Below are 23,124 nucleotides of genomic sequence, written 5' to 3'. Positions count from 1 at the left end.
TATTTGTCATGGTGGCGCCACTGAAGCATTGAGCAAGCCACCACATTTCTAACTTATCAGTGATGCCAGTTCTTTTTCACGTCTAGTTAGTAGATATCAGCACTTGAAAATGATAAGTGGTCAAGGCATCCGACTGGAGACACATACCACATCTGACGAATACAAAAAAAAAGTTGTTAAATATTGCATCAAACTGCTGCACATTAGTCATTCAGTTTCTAGTATTACATTGTACGATGTACACAGAATTCGAGAACAAATCATGTTGATGACTGTAATATTCTATAAACTTTTACCAGTTATTGATGTTCAATACTTCATCATGAATATCATTGATTATGTATCATGTTACATTGATACATGTACATTTAGAAAGGGCACTAATAACTCATGCATTACCTTGTTTAAAAACTTGTTTCCAGCAAAAGAAAAAGCACGATTAACAAACCAAACAAATCCCTAAAAAAAAAAGTCTTAGCTTCTATGAATTTTTACCTACGGATCCGTATTTCTGCAGAATTCAATCAATTCTATAGATCTACGGAAAATTCGTAAAACCGACATCACTGACTTCCATCTGTTTTGTTTTTATTCAACACAGCTGACGCGTTGACAGAACAAGGGAAAAGCAACTAGTGAAAAAAATTGCATGAACGAGGGATACTCCGGTTGCAAAACAATGCTTGGGAATGTGGATGATAGCTGGTGCTAGTGCGCATGCAAAATACGCTTGACGATATTTTTTGAAGAATTTTCTTCTAAGTGTTATGTCTGTTTGTCTGTGGTATAAGCGTACATACGACCTGTTGTTTTATCCTAATAAAAGTGCAAATCGAATAGTTCACTCATAATCGCCAAAAGTGCAGGAACTCAGCGGTTTTTCCAGGATTTTCCAGGGAAAAAATCCCGAATTTGAGAAAAGTAAAGATTGGATTCACTCAGTCCATTGGTACTACTCCGAGACTGAATAAAATTTTCGTCAATTTCCTCATTTTCCGGCAGATTTTTTAGGTTTTCCACAGGAAACCATGAGACAAATTTTACTCATCGCTGAGTTCCTGCACTTTTGGCGATTATGAGTGAACTAAACTCAAATTTGAGTCGTTCTCATTCGCCGTGTAGTGTGATTAATTTGTTTCATATTCAATGACTATCACACCAAATTCTGATATCCTCTTCCAGCAAAATAGTTTGCTGAAGAAGGTCCAGCAAAATAAAATTAACTGAAATATCAGCAATCATATTTGTTATTGCTGAACACCCAGTTTATGAGAGTTATTGCTGGAAACCAGCAAAAATCATCTGTCAAAAGAACTTGTAATTTTTCCTATTAGCTGCATGGTCTATCAATAGACAAGTCGGACAAAGTATTCAGAGTTTGTGATGTTGGAGAAGTTTCTCTTTCGTAATTACTACGGTAAGATTATTTTTAGGCGAAGACATATTATCCTTAATGACACCACCTTTATTGACAGGTTGTTTAAAATCTTCGACCATATTATGTTCTTGGAAGATTTGTAAACAAAGCTAGGCTTATGGAGATGGCTACATGTTTTTAAATGTTGTGGATTAGGTTAACATTAAAAAGTGAAAGATATATAAATTTTCCTAATGTATTTTTAAAATAATTTGACAATTCAAACACAAGGAAACTTCCGGAAAAAATACTGTTTAATCAATGCTGAATTTTCAGCAAAATGTCACCGATATTCTCAGATAAAAACTGCTGAATTTTCAGCAAACTCTTGTCAAAAACCATTTGCTGGATTGTCAGCAACATTTACTTTGCTGGATGGATTACTGGTTTTCCAGCTCGGCAAAATCCAGCAAAATTTTGCTGGTTTCCAGCGAAATAAAAATAGTGTGTACAGATTTCCTGCAGGAGGTACTTGCAGCTAGTTATGTAAAAATTCTTATGTGAACGATCACCAATCAGTGATCGTTATTGACGGGAGAGAGAGAATGGGAAAAGTGAGAGAATATGGAGTAGGCAGCTCAGGCTTGACAACGATGCGCCAAATGCACCATTAAATAGGTGAAATATGATCTTGAAACTTTTGGTGTCAAGTCAGAATTATTGTGAAACAGCGGGAAGTCATCGCATTTGTTGCATAATCAGTTCGATGGCATGGGAACGATGTGTGGTTTATTTTAGAAATATGGTTGCTAGCTGGGAATGGGTGACATGTGGAATGCACATGCTACAACGGGATCAACACTCGCTGAAACCAGTCGCACGAGGTACTCAAAAACAATTTTTCTTTGTACTCATTGAGTTTTAGTTATTAAAATAGAAGAAAACGGTCGAATTGAGAGACCCCTTGGTAACTAGGGGCTCTATCAGTTTTCACAATTACTCATTTTTTGCATATTCTTGATGCATTAAAATAATTATAACTATGAAAATTCTCTAGAAAACCCATAACACCATGAGTAAAGGCAAATATTAAAAATTAATAATATGGTCCACTATTCTATTATCTTCTTCTTCTTATTTCCTTTATTTAACGTTGGTCACCTTCGTAGGACATCGCACCTATTCAACACACATGGGCCGGGACCAACGGCTTTACTTCCCTTCCGGCTGGGATTGAACCCAGACCCATTGGGGTGAGAAAGCAGTCACGTTTATCACTACACCACCGGCGCCGACTCTCTTCTGTTATCCCCAAGACAGGATTTCCCCGAAAGGTGACTAGTACACTGTAAATTGAGCGCTTAGCAGTTGACAGCTCAATGTCAACAAGGCTATCGAAAGCAACTCACAATTGAGTAAAATTTTAATCAGTATTGCGAAAAATTATACTATAAAAAATAAACTTACTAGTTTAAAAGCCTTACTAAACCGCTATTCGCCTGGTTGACCCCTTGATGCAGGAGAATACCTGCTTAGCACTACCTAGTATAAACTTGATTTATGCAGACACATGTATGTAAATTCATGTTATGGTGACTTACCGTATGCGTGATAATGTTTGCACCATCGTACAAATAAGGTTCCCGTTTCACCTGGGCATATAATGCCTTGGTTTTCTTTGCATGCATTTAACCCACCGACAAACCGACATGACTGACCATACAAAGTATCATCAAATTTCTGATCAACACGCTAACTTGAAAGTACCCATTAATGGTTGAAAAAGACCCATTTTGAAGAAAAGTGGCTTAACTCATTAAATGAGTAATTTTTTTACCCATTAATGAGTATCTGTTACCCATTAATGAGTAATTGTTAATCATTAATGGGTAACAGATACTCATTAATGGGTAAAATTGTTTAATCATTAATGAGTTAAGCCACTTTTCTTCAAAATGGGTCTTTTTTACTCATTAATGAGTACTTTCAAGTTAGCGTGAAATCACAAAACTGACATATGTCACCGTGTTCGCGAAAAATGTGTACCCTAGCCACGAACACGCATGCAAAATGTATGAGTTGGTTCGTGTCTAATCTATTCCGGTCTAATTATTTTTATCTAGATAAAAAACTTCTATGGTTTTGACAGATGGGATCGCTGCACATTTGAATCCGCCGTTATGGATTCTCGATCAAGAGTTAAGTTTAAGTTTCATGTCGGTTTGTCGGTGTTTAACCTATAGCTCATACCGTAGTAGGCTGTGTATAAAAGAAAATGATTTACTTAGTTTGACAGTTGCACCATGACGAATTGGCAGCGTATTCGGAATTTCTCGTGTCACTTTTCAAAAGGTCCTAAGCAACAAATGTAAACAAATCGAGTTAAACGATACAAACTTTTGCTCTTCTATCATTGTAGGTGATACAAAAACATCCATCCAAATTTACTTTCATTTATTTAAGATCATCATTGATCAAAAATTGTCCAATGTACAGTTTGAAATGATGGAAACATGATTGTTACTTCGGTCATTCGTAACACTCATTGATTATGTCATTGAGAAAAATCGTCCAATGTAACATGTCCGATGTAACATTTCCGATGTACAACTGGACATGTCAAAACGTCCTATGTGGTTTTTTTCTATGTTGTAGCATGAAATTCAAAGTAAAATTGTGATTTTACCGTTTCTTCTGAATTTTCAACGTTATTATACACTGACTACATTAAAAATAGTATTGCAAAATGTATTGTTTTTAAACAGTTAAATTAATAATCTGTCGAAATTCAACTTCGATTTTCTCAAAATGGTGGATATGTTACATTGGTCTATTTGAAAAGTGACGCGAGATTTGTCCCTCGCGCAAGTGTCGCAAAAAGACATTTCAATCGCCGTGGGAGTGTCCCGGTGGACCGTCAAAAGGGTTTTAGACCGAGAATAGAAAGGACAACTATCCGCGAAGGTGGCGAAGGAAGATTCGGGTGAATCCAGTGCGTTCAATAAGGAAAATGGCAAAGGAACACGGGATCAGTGACTTTACGGCACGGAAGATCGTAAAGGAAGATTGCGGGGCGAAGTCGAGGGTACAAAAAAACTCACATGATTACCAACCGCATCCGGGAGCTACGAGTCGAACGATGCAAGAAAATCTTGAACTTCCTTAAGCGAAAAAATCCGGTAATCCTGTTCACCGACGAGAGCATGTTTACCGTCGATCCCGTATCAAATTCCAGAACCGACCGGTACAGTCACCTTAGTATTATGAGCCACCAAATGAAATGTTTGGCTCAGATGTACGTGGTTTATTCTTTTTCCGGTAGACGTCAGTAAGTTCCGATCAGCTGCTAATTTGTTGTTGTTTTTATTAGAGCCATAAAAATCCGCTCGTGAGTAATAAGCTAAATACCTGCGTAACGTAACATTTCTTCGTGTAAAATGGACGAGAATCGAAAGACAAGGTAAGTATTCGTTGAATTACTTTAAATCCAGGCCACAATTTTGTTCATTTGCGTTATTATTTAACGCAAAACTTTTGCCCATAATATTGGCAGCCAAATTTACTTTTCCCAGTATTATGGGTCAGGGACGTTGATTAATAGCGCTGACATTATTATTTTTATGTATTTCATTTTCATTCAGAAAAATCAAGAAAATGGCAAGACAAACCGAAAAACAGACCAAGAGACCATAATCTCCCTTACAGTACAGTTCAACGGCATCTTCGAAAACCACCAAAATGTAACAAGCCAGGACCTAATAATCTTCTTCTTCTTCCTGAAGAAGAGACTAAAATCGAAGAATGGATTCTTTACATGTCCAGAGCGGGATTTCCCGTTAGTGCTGTTTCTGAGTACGCAAAAAAGATCCGGAAAATGCGAGAATTACCCAAGTCATTCCCGAGTAAGTCAGTATTGGATATTTTCTAAAATAAATTTCGTTCAAATTATTCTATTTCAGGCAAACATTGGTCTCATTTCTATTTGAAACGGCATCCCACTATCAGTAAGAAACTCATCACGAGGCTTCCGAAAGCTGGCGCAAAAGTAACCAAGGATCAAATTTTCGGATGGTTTCTTGAAGTGGAAGAAAACCTCGAAGATATCGACCTTGACCTTTCGATCTTCAATGATCCACAACGCATTTACAATTTCGATGAATCGGGATTCCAGCTTGTACCAGCTCGATTCAAAGCTCTGTGTGACGCTCAAGCCAGCAATGTTTACTTTGTGAAAGAAACTTCACTGTACTTTTTGGAAGTAGTGCGGACAGTGAGCTCACACCACCAATGATCATCTATCCCGGCAAGCGAGTAACACGTGAAATAGCAGAGAATATTCCCTCTGGCTGGTCTGTAGGAGTTTCCGATGAGGGATGACGATTTCTACAGTTGGCATTTGAACAAAAATGTCGAGTTTCCAGTCATTGTCTTTATCGATGGACATAAGAGCCATATTAGTATCGAATTGACTGAGATTTGAATAGAAACGAAAATCATCTTAGTTTCTCTTTTTCCAAACTCGAGCAGGTTCCTTCAGCCTCTGGACAAGGTCTTTTTCGGGCCGTTGAAAAAAAAATGGTTTAGAGTATTGACGGAGTTCGTTGGAATTAGAAGCGATGCCAGAGTAAACAAGGCCAACTTTGGGAAATTGATGAAAACAGCCATCGAAAGTTTTTCAAACTCAAAAGAATGCCTTTTTTTTCCTTTGGTTTGTTTTTTCCGTCGATCTTGTTTTCCGTGCTGAGCACCAATGCTACCGACGTGCCAGGAAGGCAGCTCCCACACCTGGACCCTACCTATCGACCCATCAACTCATGAACCGGGGACCAACGGCTTTACTTCCCATCAGAAGGAAGGCGTGATCAGAGATGTTATGCCTCAGAACATCCCGGCAGCGCCGACTGGGATTGAACCCAGGCCTGCTGGGGTGAGAGGTAATCACGCTTACCACTACACCACCAGCGCCGTTAAAAGAATGCCTTAAAAAAGGTTTCAAAACCTGCGGAATTCGTCCATGGAATGTGAACGCGATTGATTTCAGTACTTTACCTTACGTATCAGAGGCGGAAACTGGAACAATCGATGAAAATCCAACGACAACGAATACGAATTCCAATCCAGCAAAAACGACAGATTTTTATCAACAACAGCTACAGTACATTGAAACGGGACTGGATGAAGAGGTTCTATCTAGATTCAATGACAACCGTCTCAAAGACTTTTGGTATGGCCCTTTGGAGGAACTGGCGCTTTTCAATTTGTGGAAAAGTGTTAAAGACAAGTCCGTAGGTCTGATGTTTACGGAGCCGCTGAATCAGTATGGAAGTGTTTCTTTGAACTTCACTATCGAAGTTTGCGTCAAGTTTACGTTAGCTGAACTAATATTTCAAAATCTTTGAATCGAATACTGAAGAGCCTGTGCGAAAAACTGAAACGGCAAATGATTCTATTCACGAAAGAGAAGAAGGATCTTCAATCAAACGATCCGTTTGATGATGTGCTAGTTTGGCTTAGCGTAGATGACAAGAAAGGTGATCGTAAGCGAAAGACTCAAGAACACGTTCCTTCTGTGGCAACTAGTATCAGATGGCTAGAATGGTACAACAAAAAGGATCAAGCGAAGAAAGAGCAGGAAAAGACTAAGCTAGCAAGGATCGAGCAAAGAAAACTGCAGAAAGAAAAAAGGAAGATGAAAATCGAATGAAAAAGTTGTCTAGAGAAAGCAAGCAAAATGTTAAAACAAAACCGAAAACAGGCAAAAAGTTGAAGCAGCAAAGAATCTGAGAAGAACTTGAAAGAACAAAATTGAATTTAAAAAATGACAAGAAGAGAAAACCACCAACCAAGCAGGTTGTACTTCTCTTTAACCTCAAAGAGGTTATGGGCCCGGCGCTTGGGTTGCCAGGAAACGGATCAACAACGGAAGAAAATTTTCATTGAAGACAGGTAAAATGGAGAAAATTCAAGTCCCGAAGTTGAACGGAACGAATTACAGCAGCTGGAAGTTCAGCACCGAACTGCTGCTGATTCGTGAAGATCTATGAAAATACGTCACCGGGGCAAGACTAGAAGCACGAGCTGCGACGGAACGTGACCCGGGAAATGCGGCCGCTATCGAAGCCTGGAACTCTGGGGACCAGCGTGCACGAGCGACAATCGGTCTTTTGATGGAGACAAACCAGCATGGTCTCATCAAGCAGACGAAAACGGCTCGTGAAGCGTGGGACAAGCTGAGGGACCATTTCGAGAAGCCGACGTTGACATCGAAGGTATCGTATCTGCGGAACTTGATTTCCAAACGGTACTGTGAAGGCGAGGACATGGAGAAGCACGTGAAAGAAATGGAGGAAGTTTTCGAACGTCTTTCCGTGTCAGGATTGAAGCTGGACGAAAAGCTGCAGGTTGCGTTGGTGCTCAGTAGTCTACCAAAATCGTCCAACACGCTGACGACCGCGTTGGAGAGTCGGGCGGACGATGAATTGACGCTGGAGCTCGTGAAAACCAAGCTGGTCGACGAAGTGACGAAACATGGTAGCTACAACGCGGAGACCATTCTGAAGGCTGGATCTGGTAAGAATGTAATCGTCTGTCATTATTGCCAGAAGCCGGGTCATAAGCAGCGGGTCTGTCGGAAGCTAGCAAGCGATCAAGAAGGAGAAAGCAGAAGCGACCAGAAGCACCGGAAGAATCCATCCAAAGCGAAGGCGGTTCGAGAAGCGAAAAATGACAACTGTGCTTTCACGGCCGGAAAACTGGATCGTTGACTCTGGGGCGACATCGCACATGTGCGCCGAGAGGAAATCCTTCCTTGAGCTGGACGAAGTAGTAAAGGAAAATGTCACGTTAGCCGACGGGGCGATGACAGCTGCGAAGGGTAAAAGAACGTGCGAAGTGGACTGCTACGATCTGGAAGGTAACAAACGAACAATTACGCTTTCAGATAGGGTTTTTGATCTAATTTCCGTCCTACTAAGCACAACCCGCGCTTTACCTCTCTTTTCTGAACGAGTTTAGACAAAAAATGGAATATTTCTGTCAAAGATGACTTGCAAATTTATTCACCTTTCCATACGTTGGATTTGATAAAGAGACACATTGTTGAGATATTGTCTAAAATCTAACACTGCTTCTTGATTCTAAATCCGTTCTACGAGTTTCAATTCCGTCCTAACGCATTGAAACGCCATTAGATTTTCTTCGTCCTACGGATAAACGTAGAAAAAGAGGATTCGCTAGAAGCGCTTCTTTTGTTTTGAGAACAATGAGCGTAAATATTCATACAATGCGCTCTAACAGCTGTTGTAGCTAATGAACTAACGCATCGGAACAAACCTATTATTGATTTGTGCACGGTGAAATCATTGATATTATTGATCTTTTCTGATCGAAAGAACGGAAATGGGCGATTACGACGAAGTAGCACCCTACCCTACCCTGTTTGTACCGAATCTAGAGACGAATCTGATCTCGGTGCGCAAGCTGGTAGCGAAAGGCGGAAAGGTGATTTTCGACACCGAAAACTGCAGAATCATGAAAGGAGCGCAAGTTGCAGCAGTGGCAACTGTGTCCAGTGGTTTGCACGTCATTAAAAACGCCCACAACGCTTTGAAGACCGGAGGTAAATCGCACACGCAAAACTGCCAACACGTGTGGCACAGGAAGATGGGTCACCGAGGTAACGATGCTGTCCAGGAGCTGGTGAAAAAGGAGCTAGTAACCGGAATGAAAATTGAAGACTGTGGTATATGGTCTGTTTGCGAGTGCTGCCAAAAAGGAAAATTGGCGAGACTTCCGTTTCCGAAGAAGTCTAAGAAACGATCGAAAGAGCCTTTGGACCTCATCCACGTGGACGTGTGTGGTCCGATGAAGAATGTCACACCAGGAGGATGTCGGTACTATCTCACCGTAACCGACGATTATTCTCGCTACACACATGTGTTTTTCCTGCGGGAGAAATCGGATGCTGAGTAGAAGCTGAGAGATTTTGTGATGGAAGTGAAGACGACGTTTGGCCGACCGCCGAAGATTGTGCATTCCGACAATGGTGGTGAGTTCCAGAACAGGTCACTGGAGAGTTTTTTCCAAGAAAGAAGGAATCAGGCAGCAGTTCACTACTTCACACACCCCGCAACAGAACGGGACAGCAGAACGCAAGAACCGCTCTTTGAACGAAATGGCGCGGTGTATGCTGCTGGATGCAAAGCTTCCGACGAGGTACTGGGCGGAGGCTATGAACACATCGAACTATCTTCAAAATCGACTTCCGACCAGGTCATTGAAGACCGCACCTTACGAAGCATGGTGGGGAGAAAAACCGGACCTGGATCCCGAAGCAAAACCGGACGAAGTTGGATGCAGCAGCGCAGAAAATGACTTTCGTTCGTCGACATGCAGCTTCCAGGACGAAGAAGATGACAATGGAAGTAACATTGACTTCCCGTTGACCGACAATTCAAAAACTAATAATTTTCCTATCGTTGCAGGGGACGTTCTCGGTGAGCCAACTGACGATGAGGAAGAACGTGTGTCGGAATCCGAAGCGGAAGAGGATCAATACGATACATCCAACGAATCATACGAGGACGCTACGCTCACCGAGCAGCACAATGCCGATGAACGTCCCCTCAACGCACCGAGAGATCCATTGTCCACGTGTATCCCGATACGTGCCTCAAGTCGGTCAACCAAAGGGGTACCGCCGAACCGATTCACTGAAACCAGCAAGCTGATGAGTCAGCAATCGTTCGAGCCGACGACGCTAGCAGAAGCACTGTCGGGTGCAGAGCGTGAACACTGAAAGAAAGCTATGGACGAGGAGTATACGTCGCTGCAGGAAAACTCCACATGGGATATCGTCAGCCTTCCCACCAATCGGAAACCAGTAGGCTGCCGGTGGATTTTCAAGAAGAAGCTGGATGAAGACGGGAAAGTAGCAAGATACAAGGCCCGACTTGTCGCTCAAGGGTACAGCCAAAAATTTGGTACTGACTACGACGGGTCTACGCGCCGGTTGCAAAACACGCCACGTTCCGGGCGCTCCTGTCGGTAGCAGCACGCCGAAAGATGCAGGTGAAGCATGTCGACATCAAGACGGCGTATCTGTATGGAGAAATTTCGGAGACAATTTACATGCGTCAGCCACCAGGGTACGAAACCGGAAGTCCAACGGATGTATGCCATTTGAGGAGGAGTTTGTACGGCCTGAAGCAAGCAGGAAGGGTTTGGAACAAGACCATTACCGACGTTTGGAAAGAAGCTGGGGAACGAAGCAACGGAAGCCGATAGCTGTCTATTCGTAAAGACCGGTCGTGAGTTGTCCTTCATCCTACTGTATGTGGATGATATGTTGATCGGCGACGTCAAGTACGAACGAGTACGGAAGGACCTGGAGCAGAAATTCAAGATTTCGTGTCTGGGTGATGTAAGCAACTACCTTGGGATTCGTGTTGAACGTGATGCTGATGGAAGTTTCCTATTGTGTCAAGACACGTACATTTCGAAGATGCTGACCACGTTTGGGATGGAACAAGCAAAATCGTCACCGATTCCGATGGACCCCGGGTTCATCACCATAGAGCAAAAGGAGGAGGAAATGTTGACCATCGACAAATACCAGAGCCTTGTGGGAGCTTTGCTCTACGTTGCTGTTTGCACACGGCCCGATTTAGCGATCACGGCGTCCATCCTTGGGCGCAATGTCAGCAGACCAACGGAACGTGACTGGGCGGAAGCGAAACGAGCCCTGCGGTATTTGAAGGGTACTGCTGGACTAAAGCTGCGGCTGGGAGGAAGAGGCAATCTTGAAGGATACGCTGACGCTGACTGGGCGGGCGACCGTACGGATAGAAAGTCCAATTCTGGATTTCTGTTCAAGCTTGGCGGAGGAGTAATTAGCTGGACAGCTCGCAAGCAGGAGTGCGTGACCTTGTCTTCAACCGAAGCGGAATATGTCGCACTTGCGGAGGCCACCCAAGAGCTTCTCTGGCTGCTCAAGTTAATGCGAGGACTAGGCGAGGATATTCAGCAACCCGTGACCGTCTACGAAGACAACCAAAGCTGTATCAGTATCTGAGTGCCGAAGGAGTGACGAGACGAACAAAGTTCATCGATACTAGGTATAACTTTGTCCGGGATTTGTACGGATCAGGAGTCCTCAACATCGTGTATTGTCCATCAGAGGAGATGTTAGCGGATGCGCTGACAAAACCACTAGGCCGAATTAAGCTGCAGAAGATATGGGAGGAGATTGGCTTGCAGAACATCGTTCTTGAGAAGGAGTGTTGAAGTAGAAACAAGAACGATATTGAAGCAAGCCATGCTATTATTAATTTGTATTCTCTCAGAAAACAAATGTTAGTTACTGTTAGACCACCAACCAAGCAGGTTGTACTTCTCTTTAACCTCTAAGAAATGTTGGTAATGTAATATATCTGTTAATTTGTTATTTTTTAAAAGTAAAACGCTAGTTCAATAAGAAAATACAATCAGAATACAAAACTATCAGATATTTGCCTTTTATATTGCAAAATTCATATGGTCAATCACTTATTCCGGAGGCTTTATCAATAATTTGGAAATATGATCTTGTTTAACGGGCCCATAATACTGGGGTGACTGGGGCACAAGAACGTGTATCTGATCATGCTAGCGTTATGGTGTTTGGATTGGTGGCATCCGATGGCAAAAAAATGGACCCGGTGTTCATTCCAGACGGCGACAAGGTCAACACGGAGGTCTACATCGGGATTTTAAGAAAGTATGTTCTTCCGTGGATCAAAGAATAGTACGTTCCGAAGCCAAATGTTGTATTTCAACAAGATGGGGCTCCGTGCCACACCTTGAACCGCACTCAGCAGTGGTTGCAGGAACATCTTCCGTTCTGGGCGAAGGATATGTGGCCGCCATCCAGCCCGGATCTTAATCCGCTGGATTACTCAATATGGCGCGTCATGAAGGCCAAGGCCTGTTCTAAACGCCACCCGAGTACAGCAAGCCTCAGACAAACATTGACCCGTACCTGGAGAGAAATGGATCCAGACTACATTATTAGAACCTGCCGTGCATTCCGGAAGCGTGTGGAGGCCGTAATTGCAGCAAGTGGAAACTCGATCGTTGATTAACATAGTTTAAGACTCTGAGAAACATCCCTCTTTGAATACATATAAAAAAATTCGAAAACGAAATTTTTGAGAATTTTTTTTAATTTTGACATTGCTCAATGGTGCAAACATTATCACCCATACGGTATGTTCCCCAAATCCTCGTGGAGTCCGGATAATTTGTTTTACAAGATCAACCAAGGCTCCGAGATATCTGATGCATCGAAATATGTCCGTATACATTCATAGTGTCTATGTTGATCATGCATGACCTATTTTCATGTATATCAGATGTTCTATGTTCTCCAAATCGTTCTGGAGTCCGGATAATTTGTTTTACAAGATCAACATAGGCTCGGACAACCTCTGCTGCATTTAAATATGTCCAATCAGGCTCATAGTGTTTATGTGGATCACACATGTCCTACTGTCATGAATTTCAGATGTGCTAGGTTCTCCATAACGTCCTGGAGTCGAGATAATTTGTTCTACAAGATCAACCTAGGCTCGGACAATGTCTGCTGCATCAAAATACGTCCAAACAGGTTAATAGTGTCTATGTTGATCATGCATGACCTATTGTCATGTATATCAGATATTCTAGGTTCTCCAAGCTGTCCTGGAGTTCAGATAAATTGTTCTATAAGATCAACCTAGGCTCAGACAATGTCTGCTGCATCGAAATACTTCCAAACAGGTTCATAGTGTCTACGTGGATAATGCATAACCTGTTCTCATGTATATCAGATATTCTATGTTCTCAAATCATCCTGAAGTCCTAATAATTTATTCTACAAAATCAACCTAGGCTCGGACAATGTCTGCTGCCTTTAAATATGTCCAAATACGTTCATAGTGTTTATGTGGATCACATATGTCCTACTGTCATAAATTTAAGATGTTGTAAGTTCTCCAAGACGTCCTGGAGTCCGGATAATTTGTTCTACAAGATCAACCTAGGCTCGGACAATGTCTGCTGCATCGAAATACATCCAAGCAGGTTCATAGTGTCTATGTGGATCATGCATGACTTGTTGTTATGTATATTAGCTGTTGGAAATTGCCAACAGATTACCGGACGGGATGATTTCCGAAATAATAATAAAGCAGAGAGACGACCGATAGTTAGGATTTATGTTTGAGTTGCGCAGTATTATTATTTTCCTGCAAGGGGATACATGTAGGTTTTAGATTATATCCTTGTACATAATGTTATCATCATACTCAAAGTTAGCATGCTATCACCTAATTTATTAACTTACGTTTAGTCCGTTCTATTGTGTGCGATCTGTGATCAGAAATCGTATCCGGTGTTCAAAGGTGTTCTATCGGTACCAGTAGGCCGTACTATTATCTGATTTGACCTTGTACTAGCTGCCCGTACTATAAATTATTTAGGTGTAAGTAGGTTTTAAAACAAATTATCATTAAATTCAAATTTTACCTTTTAGCATCCGATATAGACTACACAATTTCAGGTTATAATTATGTAGAAAAACATCCTTTGAGATTCACTATCAAAATGATTCAATTATAGTTCAATGTACTAATTTTAAATACTACCTTATACCTACATAAGACTGCCACAAATAGGAATTCACTTGGCGTTGAATATAATAAGTTTAAGTATAAAATTAATCAGCAAATTTTACTGCATGGAACTTTCACTTTCTATGGGTATCTTTCCTTTATGTGGTTATTCTCACTCACTACTACTATGATACGACGAACTGTCAAGGCCGGTGCGTATTGGGCGGTTGCGATGATGTACGCGATGGTCAAACCCACGCTACAGTAGAGGCGCGCTGGCGTGAACGCGCCAACACTCCCCCCAGGTACGTTGACCACCTAGTCTACTTACTCCGTTCCGCGCCGCACGTCTAGCACGGCTATCTTGGCTACCGGACGCTCGTAGATCCCGGTCAATGTCCTAACTGTTGCTGATCTGGGTTGGCCGTCTCGTCCAGGTTGGGTACATATGATCCTGCCCTTCGGCCAGCAGTTCCGTGGCATCTTCGGGTCAGCTATGACCACTATATCGTCGACCTCGATCGGCTTCGTATGGACGAACCACTTGGTACGGCGAGTTATCTCGGGCAAGTAGTCGCTTACCCAGCGCTTCCAAAACAGGTTGGTTTGGACTTGAGATAGTCGCCAATTTTGGCGCAGCACGGCACCGCTGTCATCGAGGGTGCAGAGAGGCTTAATTCCATTGGATGCCCCGAGTAGGAAGTGGTTGGGTGTCAAGGCTGGAGCTGAATCGTCGTCAACTGGAACGTGTGTTAGCGGTCGGGAATTGACCGTGCCTTCTATTTCGGTGAGCAGGTTCCGCAGGACCTCGTCCGAAAGCTTCCGTGCTGGTAGGATCGCCATCAGGTTCTTTTTGACGGAACCGATCAAGCGTTCCCAGCTACCACCCATGTGCGGGGAAGAGGGAGGCAAGAATTCCCAGCTCGTGTTGACATCGATGAACTCCTTCATTAGCTCCTCTTGGCTCACTAGCTTTTCCGCTTCCGTCATCTCCCGGTTCGCTCCGATGAAATTGGTGCACCGGTCGCTATAGATCACTCGTGGTTTTCCTCGTCGGGCCACGAAGTTCCGAATTGCCATGACGCACGAGTCAGCGTTGAGGGAATGAACGACTTCGATGTGAATCGCACGTATCGTGAGACAAGTAGCGAGCATCCCCCAGCGTTTCTCAACTCGGCGGCCAATGATGACCTCGTACGGCCCGAAGAAGTCAACGCCAGTATGGGTGAAAGGGCGTTCGAAAGCGGCAAGTCGTGCCGCCGGCAAGTCAGCCATGATCGGCGGGCGTGGAATTACTCGGTCGTTTTTACAGCGTTGGCAGTCTCTTCGCACTTTCGTGTAGGTCATGCGAAGTTTAGGTATGCTGTACTTTTGGCGAATCTCATTGATCACGGTCTCGTGATTCTGATGGTGGTATTTTTGGTGGTATTGTGCAACGATTAACTTGGTGGTGGGGTGGTCACGGGGAAGTATTACAGGATGCTTAGAATCTTCGGTCGCGTAATGACAAGCGGCGATACGTCCTCGCATCCTCAGGATCCCATTCTGATCCATCCAGGGTGTTTTCTGGTGCAGCACACTTGACTTGGGAATCGAAGTCGAAGGTTGGTCCGAGCACTGCTGCTGCTGCTGCTTCCGAAGAACTGCTATCTCGTCCGGGTAGGCTTCTTGTTGGGCTTGACGAATTAGGTACGACTCGGCGGAGGATATGTCGCGGTCGGAGAATGGTCCGCTCACGATTGGCTTCTGCAGTTTCTTCAGCCTACAGTTGACGGGAAACCGTTGAACAAGAGCGACCACTTTAACCAATCGCTTCCAGCTGGAGAATTTGCTCGTGCTAACTATCGGCTCTGGGGCAATGAAGTGCGTCAATACACTAGGGCGAAGTTCTAAATTGACGGAATTCGTTCTAGTTGGTGAACGCGGCCAATCTGTTTCCAGGTACTGTAGGAACTCGGGGCCGTTGAACCATCTCGCCTTCGGGGCCAAATCAGGAAGTCCTTTCCATTTTGTTCCATCATCAGCTACGTTCAGATCTGTTGGAACGTATCTCCACTCTTTCATTTCCGTGGTGTCCAGGATCTCGCTAACCCGGAATGCGACGAATTGCGAATAACGTCGATGGTCGGAATTAATCCAGCACAGTACATCTTGCGAGTCCGACCAGTAGTAGCAACAGGAGATTCGGACTGAGAGGGCATTCGATACGGAGCGAGCTAGCCTGGCGCCGACCAATGCTGCTTGAAGTTCTAATCTAGGAGTGGATAGAAATTTCAACGGAGCGACTCTGGTTTTAGCAGCCACCAATCGGCATTCCACTACGTCGTCTTGAGCGAAGCGTAGATAACAGACCGCAGCCATCCCGTTGTCACCAGCGTCTACAAACGTGTGGAGCTGGATATCTTCACAATCTGGAGTGGTTCGTGTGCGGTAGCATCGAGGAATGCTGATTTGTTCAACTTGTGGCAGTACTTGCAGCCATGTTTGCCACTTGTCGAAGAGAGCATCATCGATTTCGTCGTCCCAGTCGATTCCGGAACGCCATACGTCCTGAAGCAGAACCTTCAAGTACATGAGGAAGTGCGCGATCAGTCCGAGTGGATCGAACATGGACATGAGAACGCGTAACATCTCTCTCTTCGTTGGATGTCGTTTACCTTCCAAAAGCGCTTGTCCGTAGCGAGTCCATCCTACTTTGTACGTAAAAGTATCCGAGTCAGTGCACCACCACATTCCGAGCACTTTCTCAGTTGCTAGTTCTGGCGACAGGTCGAGGTTCTTCTCTTCCGTGTGTTCCTCTTGTAGAGCCTCCACGGCACGCTTAGAGTTGCTAATCCAGTTACGGATCTCGAATCCGCCTTTCGAATGCACCTTCTTCACTTGTTGAGCAAGTTGGATAGCTTCATCTTCGGTTTCAACACTAACCAGCATATCGTCAACGTAGTGGCGTTTCTGAATCACTTCAACTGCCGCTGGATTTTCTGCCTTGAAGCGCTCGGCGTTCAGGTTTTTGACATACTGGGCACTGCTAGGAGAACAACAGGCTCCAAACGTCATCACCTGTAAGACGTAGACAACAATGTTACCGTCGTCATCGAACCAGAAGAATCGTTGGCAATGCTGATCTTCCAAACGCATGAGGACTTGCAGGAACATCTCGCGCACATCTCCAGTAAGTGCGATTCGGCCTTCTCGAGACTGAATCAGGATAGTGTACAGTTCGCAGAGCTGATCCGGACCTTTCAGTAGAGCTGAATTCAACGATACTCCACACGCGGAGGCCGCTGCGTCCCAAACTATTCGGATCTTTCCCGGCTTGTTGATGTTGGTCACCGGAAATGTAGGCAAATACCAAACCCGTTGCAATGGTTGTTTTAGTTCCTCGTCGGTGAGTCTTCTGGCGTATCCTTTCGTGACGAAGTCGGCGATTTTCTGATGCAGCGTTTCAGCGAGCTTTGGGTCCTTGTCCATTCGCTTCTTGAGGCACTGTAGCCGGCGTAGAGCCATCGGGCGACTATCTGGTAGACGAATATTGTCGTAGCGCCATAACAGGCCGGTTTCGTAACGGTCTCCTTTGAACACGGTGCGAGATTCCAGCAGGGACTTAGCTCGTTCATCTTCTGCAGACAAAAGCGCTCTTCTCGGCTGCGCAACTCCCAAGCTATCAATTGCAAAATATTCTTTCATCGCCTTGTGTAGATCCTCATCCGTTTGTGATTCGCATGGGCACACATGGAAAACTGAGTGCACCAGATTACTGGCATCGTCTTGGTTTCCTCCTCCGCAAACTGTCCAGCCTAGTCTGGTTTTCACGGCGATCGGTTGGTTTCGTATACCCTCTCGGCTCTTCAGGACTAGACTGAGGTGTTGATCCTTCATACCGATCAGGATTCTCGGCCGAACATCTTGATACGAAGCAATCGGCAAATCCTTTAGATGAGGATACAGTTTACGAAGTTCCTCTACGTTGAGCGTTTGCGATGGAAGCAGAAGTTCATTTACTGTGCGCACGCCGTTCAAGGTGTACTTCTTGGAAGGATGATGTGCTGCCGCCACATCCAGACTGACTGCTCTCGAACTGTTTTCTCGTCGTTGCGCTCCTCCTGTCCAGTGCAAACACAGAAGCTTTGGCTCCCCTTCAAGCTGCAGCTCATCGGCTAGCTCTTTGTCGAGAAGTGTGAGCGCCGACCCATCATCCAGGAAGGCGAATGTCTGGATCGAACCGTGTTTTCCTTGAAGTACGACCGGTAAGTAGCGGAAAAGAACCTGACTGGACGTAACCTGATGAGTATGGCAGCCGTGCCCGGACGTACTATTTCCTGGTTGAGCAGGGTCGTTGCGCTGAGTTGATGTAGATTTGTTCGTGGTATTGGATGACGTATTCGTGGATGACGACGTGTTCTTCTGATCGTTGTGCAGCAACTCGTGGTGCTTCAACTCGCACCCATTCTTTCCACATAGCTTGGCTTGACATCCTCCATTGTGCCGGCGTAGGCATCTCCGACATAGGCCGAGGTCTCGTACCGTAGCCCAGCGTGAATCACGGGAGAACTCTATGAAGCTCTTGCATTTGGCGATCCACTTGCAGGTTCCCTTGCATACGGGGCAGCTATCATGGACCACTTTCGCGTTGGATGATGCCGCGGTGCGATGATCCGATGGCGATTCCTCAGTGTGTGCATTGACAAAGTTCCCTTTTTTATTTCCACGAATATCGTTTCGAACAGGTTTAGGATCGAAACCGTTGTTGGGAATGATCACCGCGCTGGCAGCCTCTGCTAGAGAATACAGCCAGCTACTGAACGACGGAAGGTTGACCATCGGAAGCGATTGCCTGTATTGTGCCCAATTCAGCTTTATGGAAGAAGGCAGCTTGTTGACGAGTTGATGGAGAAAGGTCACGTTGTAGAGGTACTCCTCCAGTCCACACGCGTCCACTGTCGCACAGAAATTTTCGACGTTGACGGCAAAGTCTACGAGTGTTTCCAGTTTATCCTCTTTCAGCGCTGGTAGGGAGTTGATCTTCGACATCATCGAGTTGACAATCACCTCAGGTTGCCCGAACAGCATCTTCAGTGTCGACATAACTCCATTGACGTTGGAAGGATGCATCAGCAGACATTTTACCGCCTCGTATGCTCGACCCTTTAAACTTCGCTGCAAACGAACTATATTTTCCTCGTCGGTGAACCCACACATTGTTGTAGTGCTATTGAAGGTTGAGAGGAAGAGGGGCCATTCCTCAGGATTTCCAGAAAACATCGGTAGATCCTTTGAAATAGCTTGTCGTGCAGCTAATTGCTTTCGAGTAAGCGGACATGGATCGAAATCGTCCTCTTCGCGACCGTGAGGTCGACTGGATCGTCTAGGCGGAAAATTCGGATGATTTTGCGGAGTACCCTGAACTGGAAACGGCATAGGCATCGGAGGATCCGGGCTGGGATCGAAGCCTGGATGCGAAAGAATCGGTTCTGGTTCCGGGTGTCGTGGAACAGGTACCGGTCGTGGATTTCTTTGAACAGGATCTGGAACAGGTCGTGGTGATTCCGAACGCCGCAGATCAGGATTCGGATATAATTGTTGTGGAATCTGGAGCAAGCGTGGAGATCCACGATTCGGAACTACCTTTGGAGCACCAGGAGTCGGGACCGGGTGCATACGATTCGGTGTCGATACCGAACGAGGATGTCCTGGATCCGGAAATACTCCTAACGGTTCTGGAATCGGAAACGGCTGCGGATAATTTACAGCTGGAACAGGCCTCGGCGATTTATGCGATAGAACCGGACGTAGAGGAGTAAGATTCGGAACCGGCATTGGATGTTCTGGAATCGGGTACTGTTGTCGAGGATTTGGAATCGGGTCCGGTATTGAAAATGTTGCCGGATGGCCCTGAACGACGGCTGGTTGGCCATCGGGGTCAAGCTGATTCTCCTCTTCCGGATCTTGCTCTGGATCTGAAGCCTCTTCTTGATGTTGCTCTTCCACCCAGTTCTTCATGCGACTTAATGACACAATGCTACTCGAATCATCCTCACTTAAGGCTTCCTCCAGCAGTTGATATTTTTGTTCTAAATAGGCCTTTTCTTTCCTTGCTTCTTCCGCTGCGATTGCTCGTTTCAGTTCCGCTTCCCGCAGCTCAATAGCCCTCAATTCGTCCAGCTTCTGAAGTTTCAGTTTCGCAAGGGCTTGTGAGGAGCGACTCGATGCAACAGACGTTTTCGATGCGTTTCGCGATGAATTCTTCTTCTCGCCAACTTGCCACTGCACAGTTGTGACGGATGGAGCCGTCGACCGCTTTTTATGACCACCACTTTCTTGAGGACAGACTGCACCAGAAGTTGAACTTGTTGCCTGGACACCTTTCGCGGTTTCGCATTTGGTACAGCTCCAGGAATAATTCTCGACTTGCTGCGTGACTCCGACACATTCGAAATGATGCCATTTCAGGCAATCGTCGCACCTCACCATATCATCCGTGTCTTCTCCTCGGCACACCTGACATGTATGGCCGGGATGGGACTCCTCCGGATCTTCCGTGACCACCGTTTGCACACCATCATTTGCACTTTTCACCACTTCACCAGACTTGCCCGACTGTTTCGACCGTAAACTTCGACTTGACATGACCGGATTTCTACGCGCTTATTTCGTGTATAAACGAAAATAATAATATGTTGGAAATTGCCAACAGATTACCGGACGGGATGATTTCCGAAATAATAATAAAGCAGAGAGACGACCGATAGTTAGGATTTATGTTTGAGTTGCGCAGTATTATTATTTTCCTGCAAGGGGATACATGTAGGTTTTAGATTATATCCTTGTACATAATGTTATCATCATACTCAAAGTTAGCATGCTATCACCTAATTTATTAACTTACGTTTAGTCCGTTCTATTGTGTGCGATCTGTGATCAGAAATCGTATCCGGTGTTCAAAGGTGTTCTATCGGTACCAGTAGGCCGTACTATTATCTGATTTGACCTTGTACTAGCTGCCCGTACTATAAATTATTTAGGTGTAAGTAGGTTTTAAAACAAATTATCATTAAATTCAAATTTTACCTTTTAGCATCCGATATAGACTACACAATTTCAGGTTATAATTATGTAGAAAAACATCCTTTGAGATTCACTATCAAAATGATTCAATTATAGTTCAATGTACTAATTTTAAATACTACCTTATACCTACATAAGACTGCCACAAATAGGAATTCACTTGGCGTTGAATATAATAAGTTTAAGTATAAAATTAATCAGCAAATTTTACTGCATGGAACTTTCACTTTCTATGGGTATCTTTCCTTTATGTGGTTATTCTCACTCACTACTACTATGATACGACGAACTGTCAAGGCCGGTGCGTATTGGGCGGTTGCGATGATGTACGCGATGGTCAAACCCACGCTACAGTAGAGGCGCGCTGGCGTGAACGCGCCAACATTAGCTGTTCTAAATTCTCCAAACTGTCCTGGAGTCCGGATAATTGGTTCAACAAGATCAACCTAGGCTCGGACAATGTCTGCTGCATTTAAATATGTATAAACAGGTTCTTAGTGTTTATATGGATCACACATGTCCTACTGTCATGAATTTCAGATGCTCTAGATTCTCCACACTGTCCTGGAGTCCGGATAATTTGTTCAACAAGATCAACCTTGGCTCGAACAATGTCTGCTGCATCGAAATACATTCAAACAGGTTCATAGTGTCTATGTGGATCATGCATAACCTATTTTTATGTGTATCAGCTGTTCTATGTTCTCCAAATCGTCCTGGAGTCCGGATAATTTGTTCTATAAGATCAACCTAGGCTCGAACAATGTCTGCTACATCGAAATATGTCCAAACAGGTTCATAGTGTTTATATGGATCACACATGTCCTACTGTCATGAATTTCAGATGTTCTAGGACCTCCAAAACGTCCTGGAGTCCGGATAATTTGTTCTAAAAGATCAACCTAGACTCGGACAATGTCTGCTGCATCGAAATACGTCCAAACACATTCATAGTGCCGATGTGGATCAAATCTGCGCCTTGGTTTATCTTGTTGAACAAATTATCGGACTCCACGGCAATTTGGAGAAAATACAACATCTGATATTCATGAAAATTAATGACATTGTGTAGCGATTAAGGGTTTTTCAAACTTCAAGAAAAACTGTTGACTGCAGTTTTATCATCGCCATCGTTTTATATTCCCTGAAGAAGGTCAAGTCCAAAAACTGAAACGTTGAACGTAATAAAACATCGTAGGATTCAAATCTACCGTTAATCCAAAAATCCAATACCCGAAACAATGTATTCCATCGTTTTATGGCGATTGCAAACAAGCTTTACCCGTGCCCTAGTTAATTAGAAATTAATTAGTCAATGACGTGAAAATTTACTCTTCCAGGAATTTCTTTAAAATGCCTTCAGAAATTCCTCCTAAAATGTTCCTTTTCAGCTTTCACCATGCTCCATCATGTTTCATTCAATATTCATTGCATTCCCTTGGCACGGTCGCACTCTAGCGTAACGTACGCCTGCTGCCAGAAAACGTAACAGTCAAAGTCACAATAAACAGCTGCACTAATGGACATTAGTGCTAATGTAAAACGAAAACTTCGTCACCTTCGGCCCCACCTAGATGGAGGATACTCGTCAAAGTTTGACGGAACACACGTGTTCGGAGGAATTCTCACCATCCTCCTCTCGTCCTTTTCCTGTTGTTTCAATGTTTATGTAAATGCAATGACCGTAAATCTCATTTGGGGTTGTCCATTCACGTGAATATTTTATTCATGCCAAGTGTGCACCGCCGCGCCGCGCCGTTTGGGTGCATAGCTGTAGCGTAGCTCGAACCAAGTGTGGCGTTCGTGAGTAGGAGTTTGACTGCACCTGACACAGCACAGAACGGTTACATTTGATTACATGGCTGTTTATGATTTATAGCGTGTAACTGGTTATGGTCGGACCATTGAATTTCTAATGAGAGCTTTTATAATTACAGTAATTGGAATCGTGTCTACATGAGTGAGTGCCATCGATTCATTAATTACGGCAGTACATGTCAAATTGTTCGGACTACACGGATAAGCAAAATTGCACATTTATTGCCAAAATTTGCCCGGTACATTCCCGAGAAC

General features: G+C 44.1%; 1 protein-coding gene across 1 annotated transcript; it reads right to left on the bottom strand.

Moving 5' to 3' along the window:
* Nucleotides 1-14,313: 14,313 nt before the first annotated feature.
* On the bottom strand, nucleotides 14,314-19,185 carry LOC135700047 (uncharacterized). Its single transcript, XM_065220437.1, has one exon. The coding sequence runs from the start codon at nucleotides 19,183-19,185 to the stop codon at nucleotides 14,314-14,316; it is 4,872 nt and encodes a 1,623-aa protein (XP_065076509.1).
* Nucleotides 19,186-23,124: the final 3,939 nt, after the last annotated feature.

Source organism: Ochlerotatus camptorhynchus, unplaced genomic scaffold, assembly GCF_037179485.1.
Source record: "Ochlerotatus camptorhynchus isolate MF236.1 unplaced genomic scaffold, CSIRO-AGI_Acam_v1.1 ptg000125l, whole genome shotgun sequence".
In the NCBI taxonomy this organism is placed as follows: Eukaryota; Metazoa; Arthropoda; class Insecta; order Diptera; family Culicidae; genus Ochlerotatus; species Ochlerotatus camptorhynchus.
This window is presented reverse-complemented; position numbering and strand designations above follow the sequence as displayed.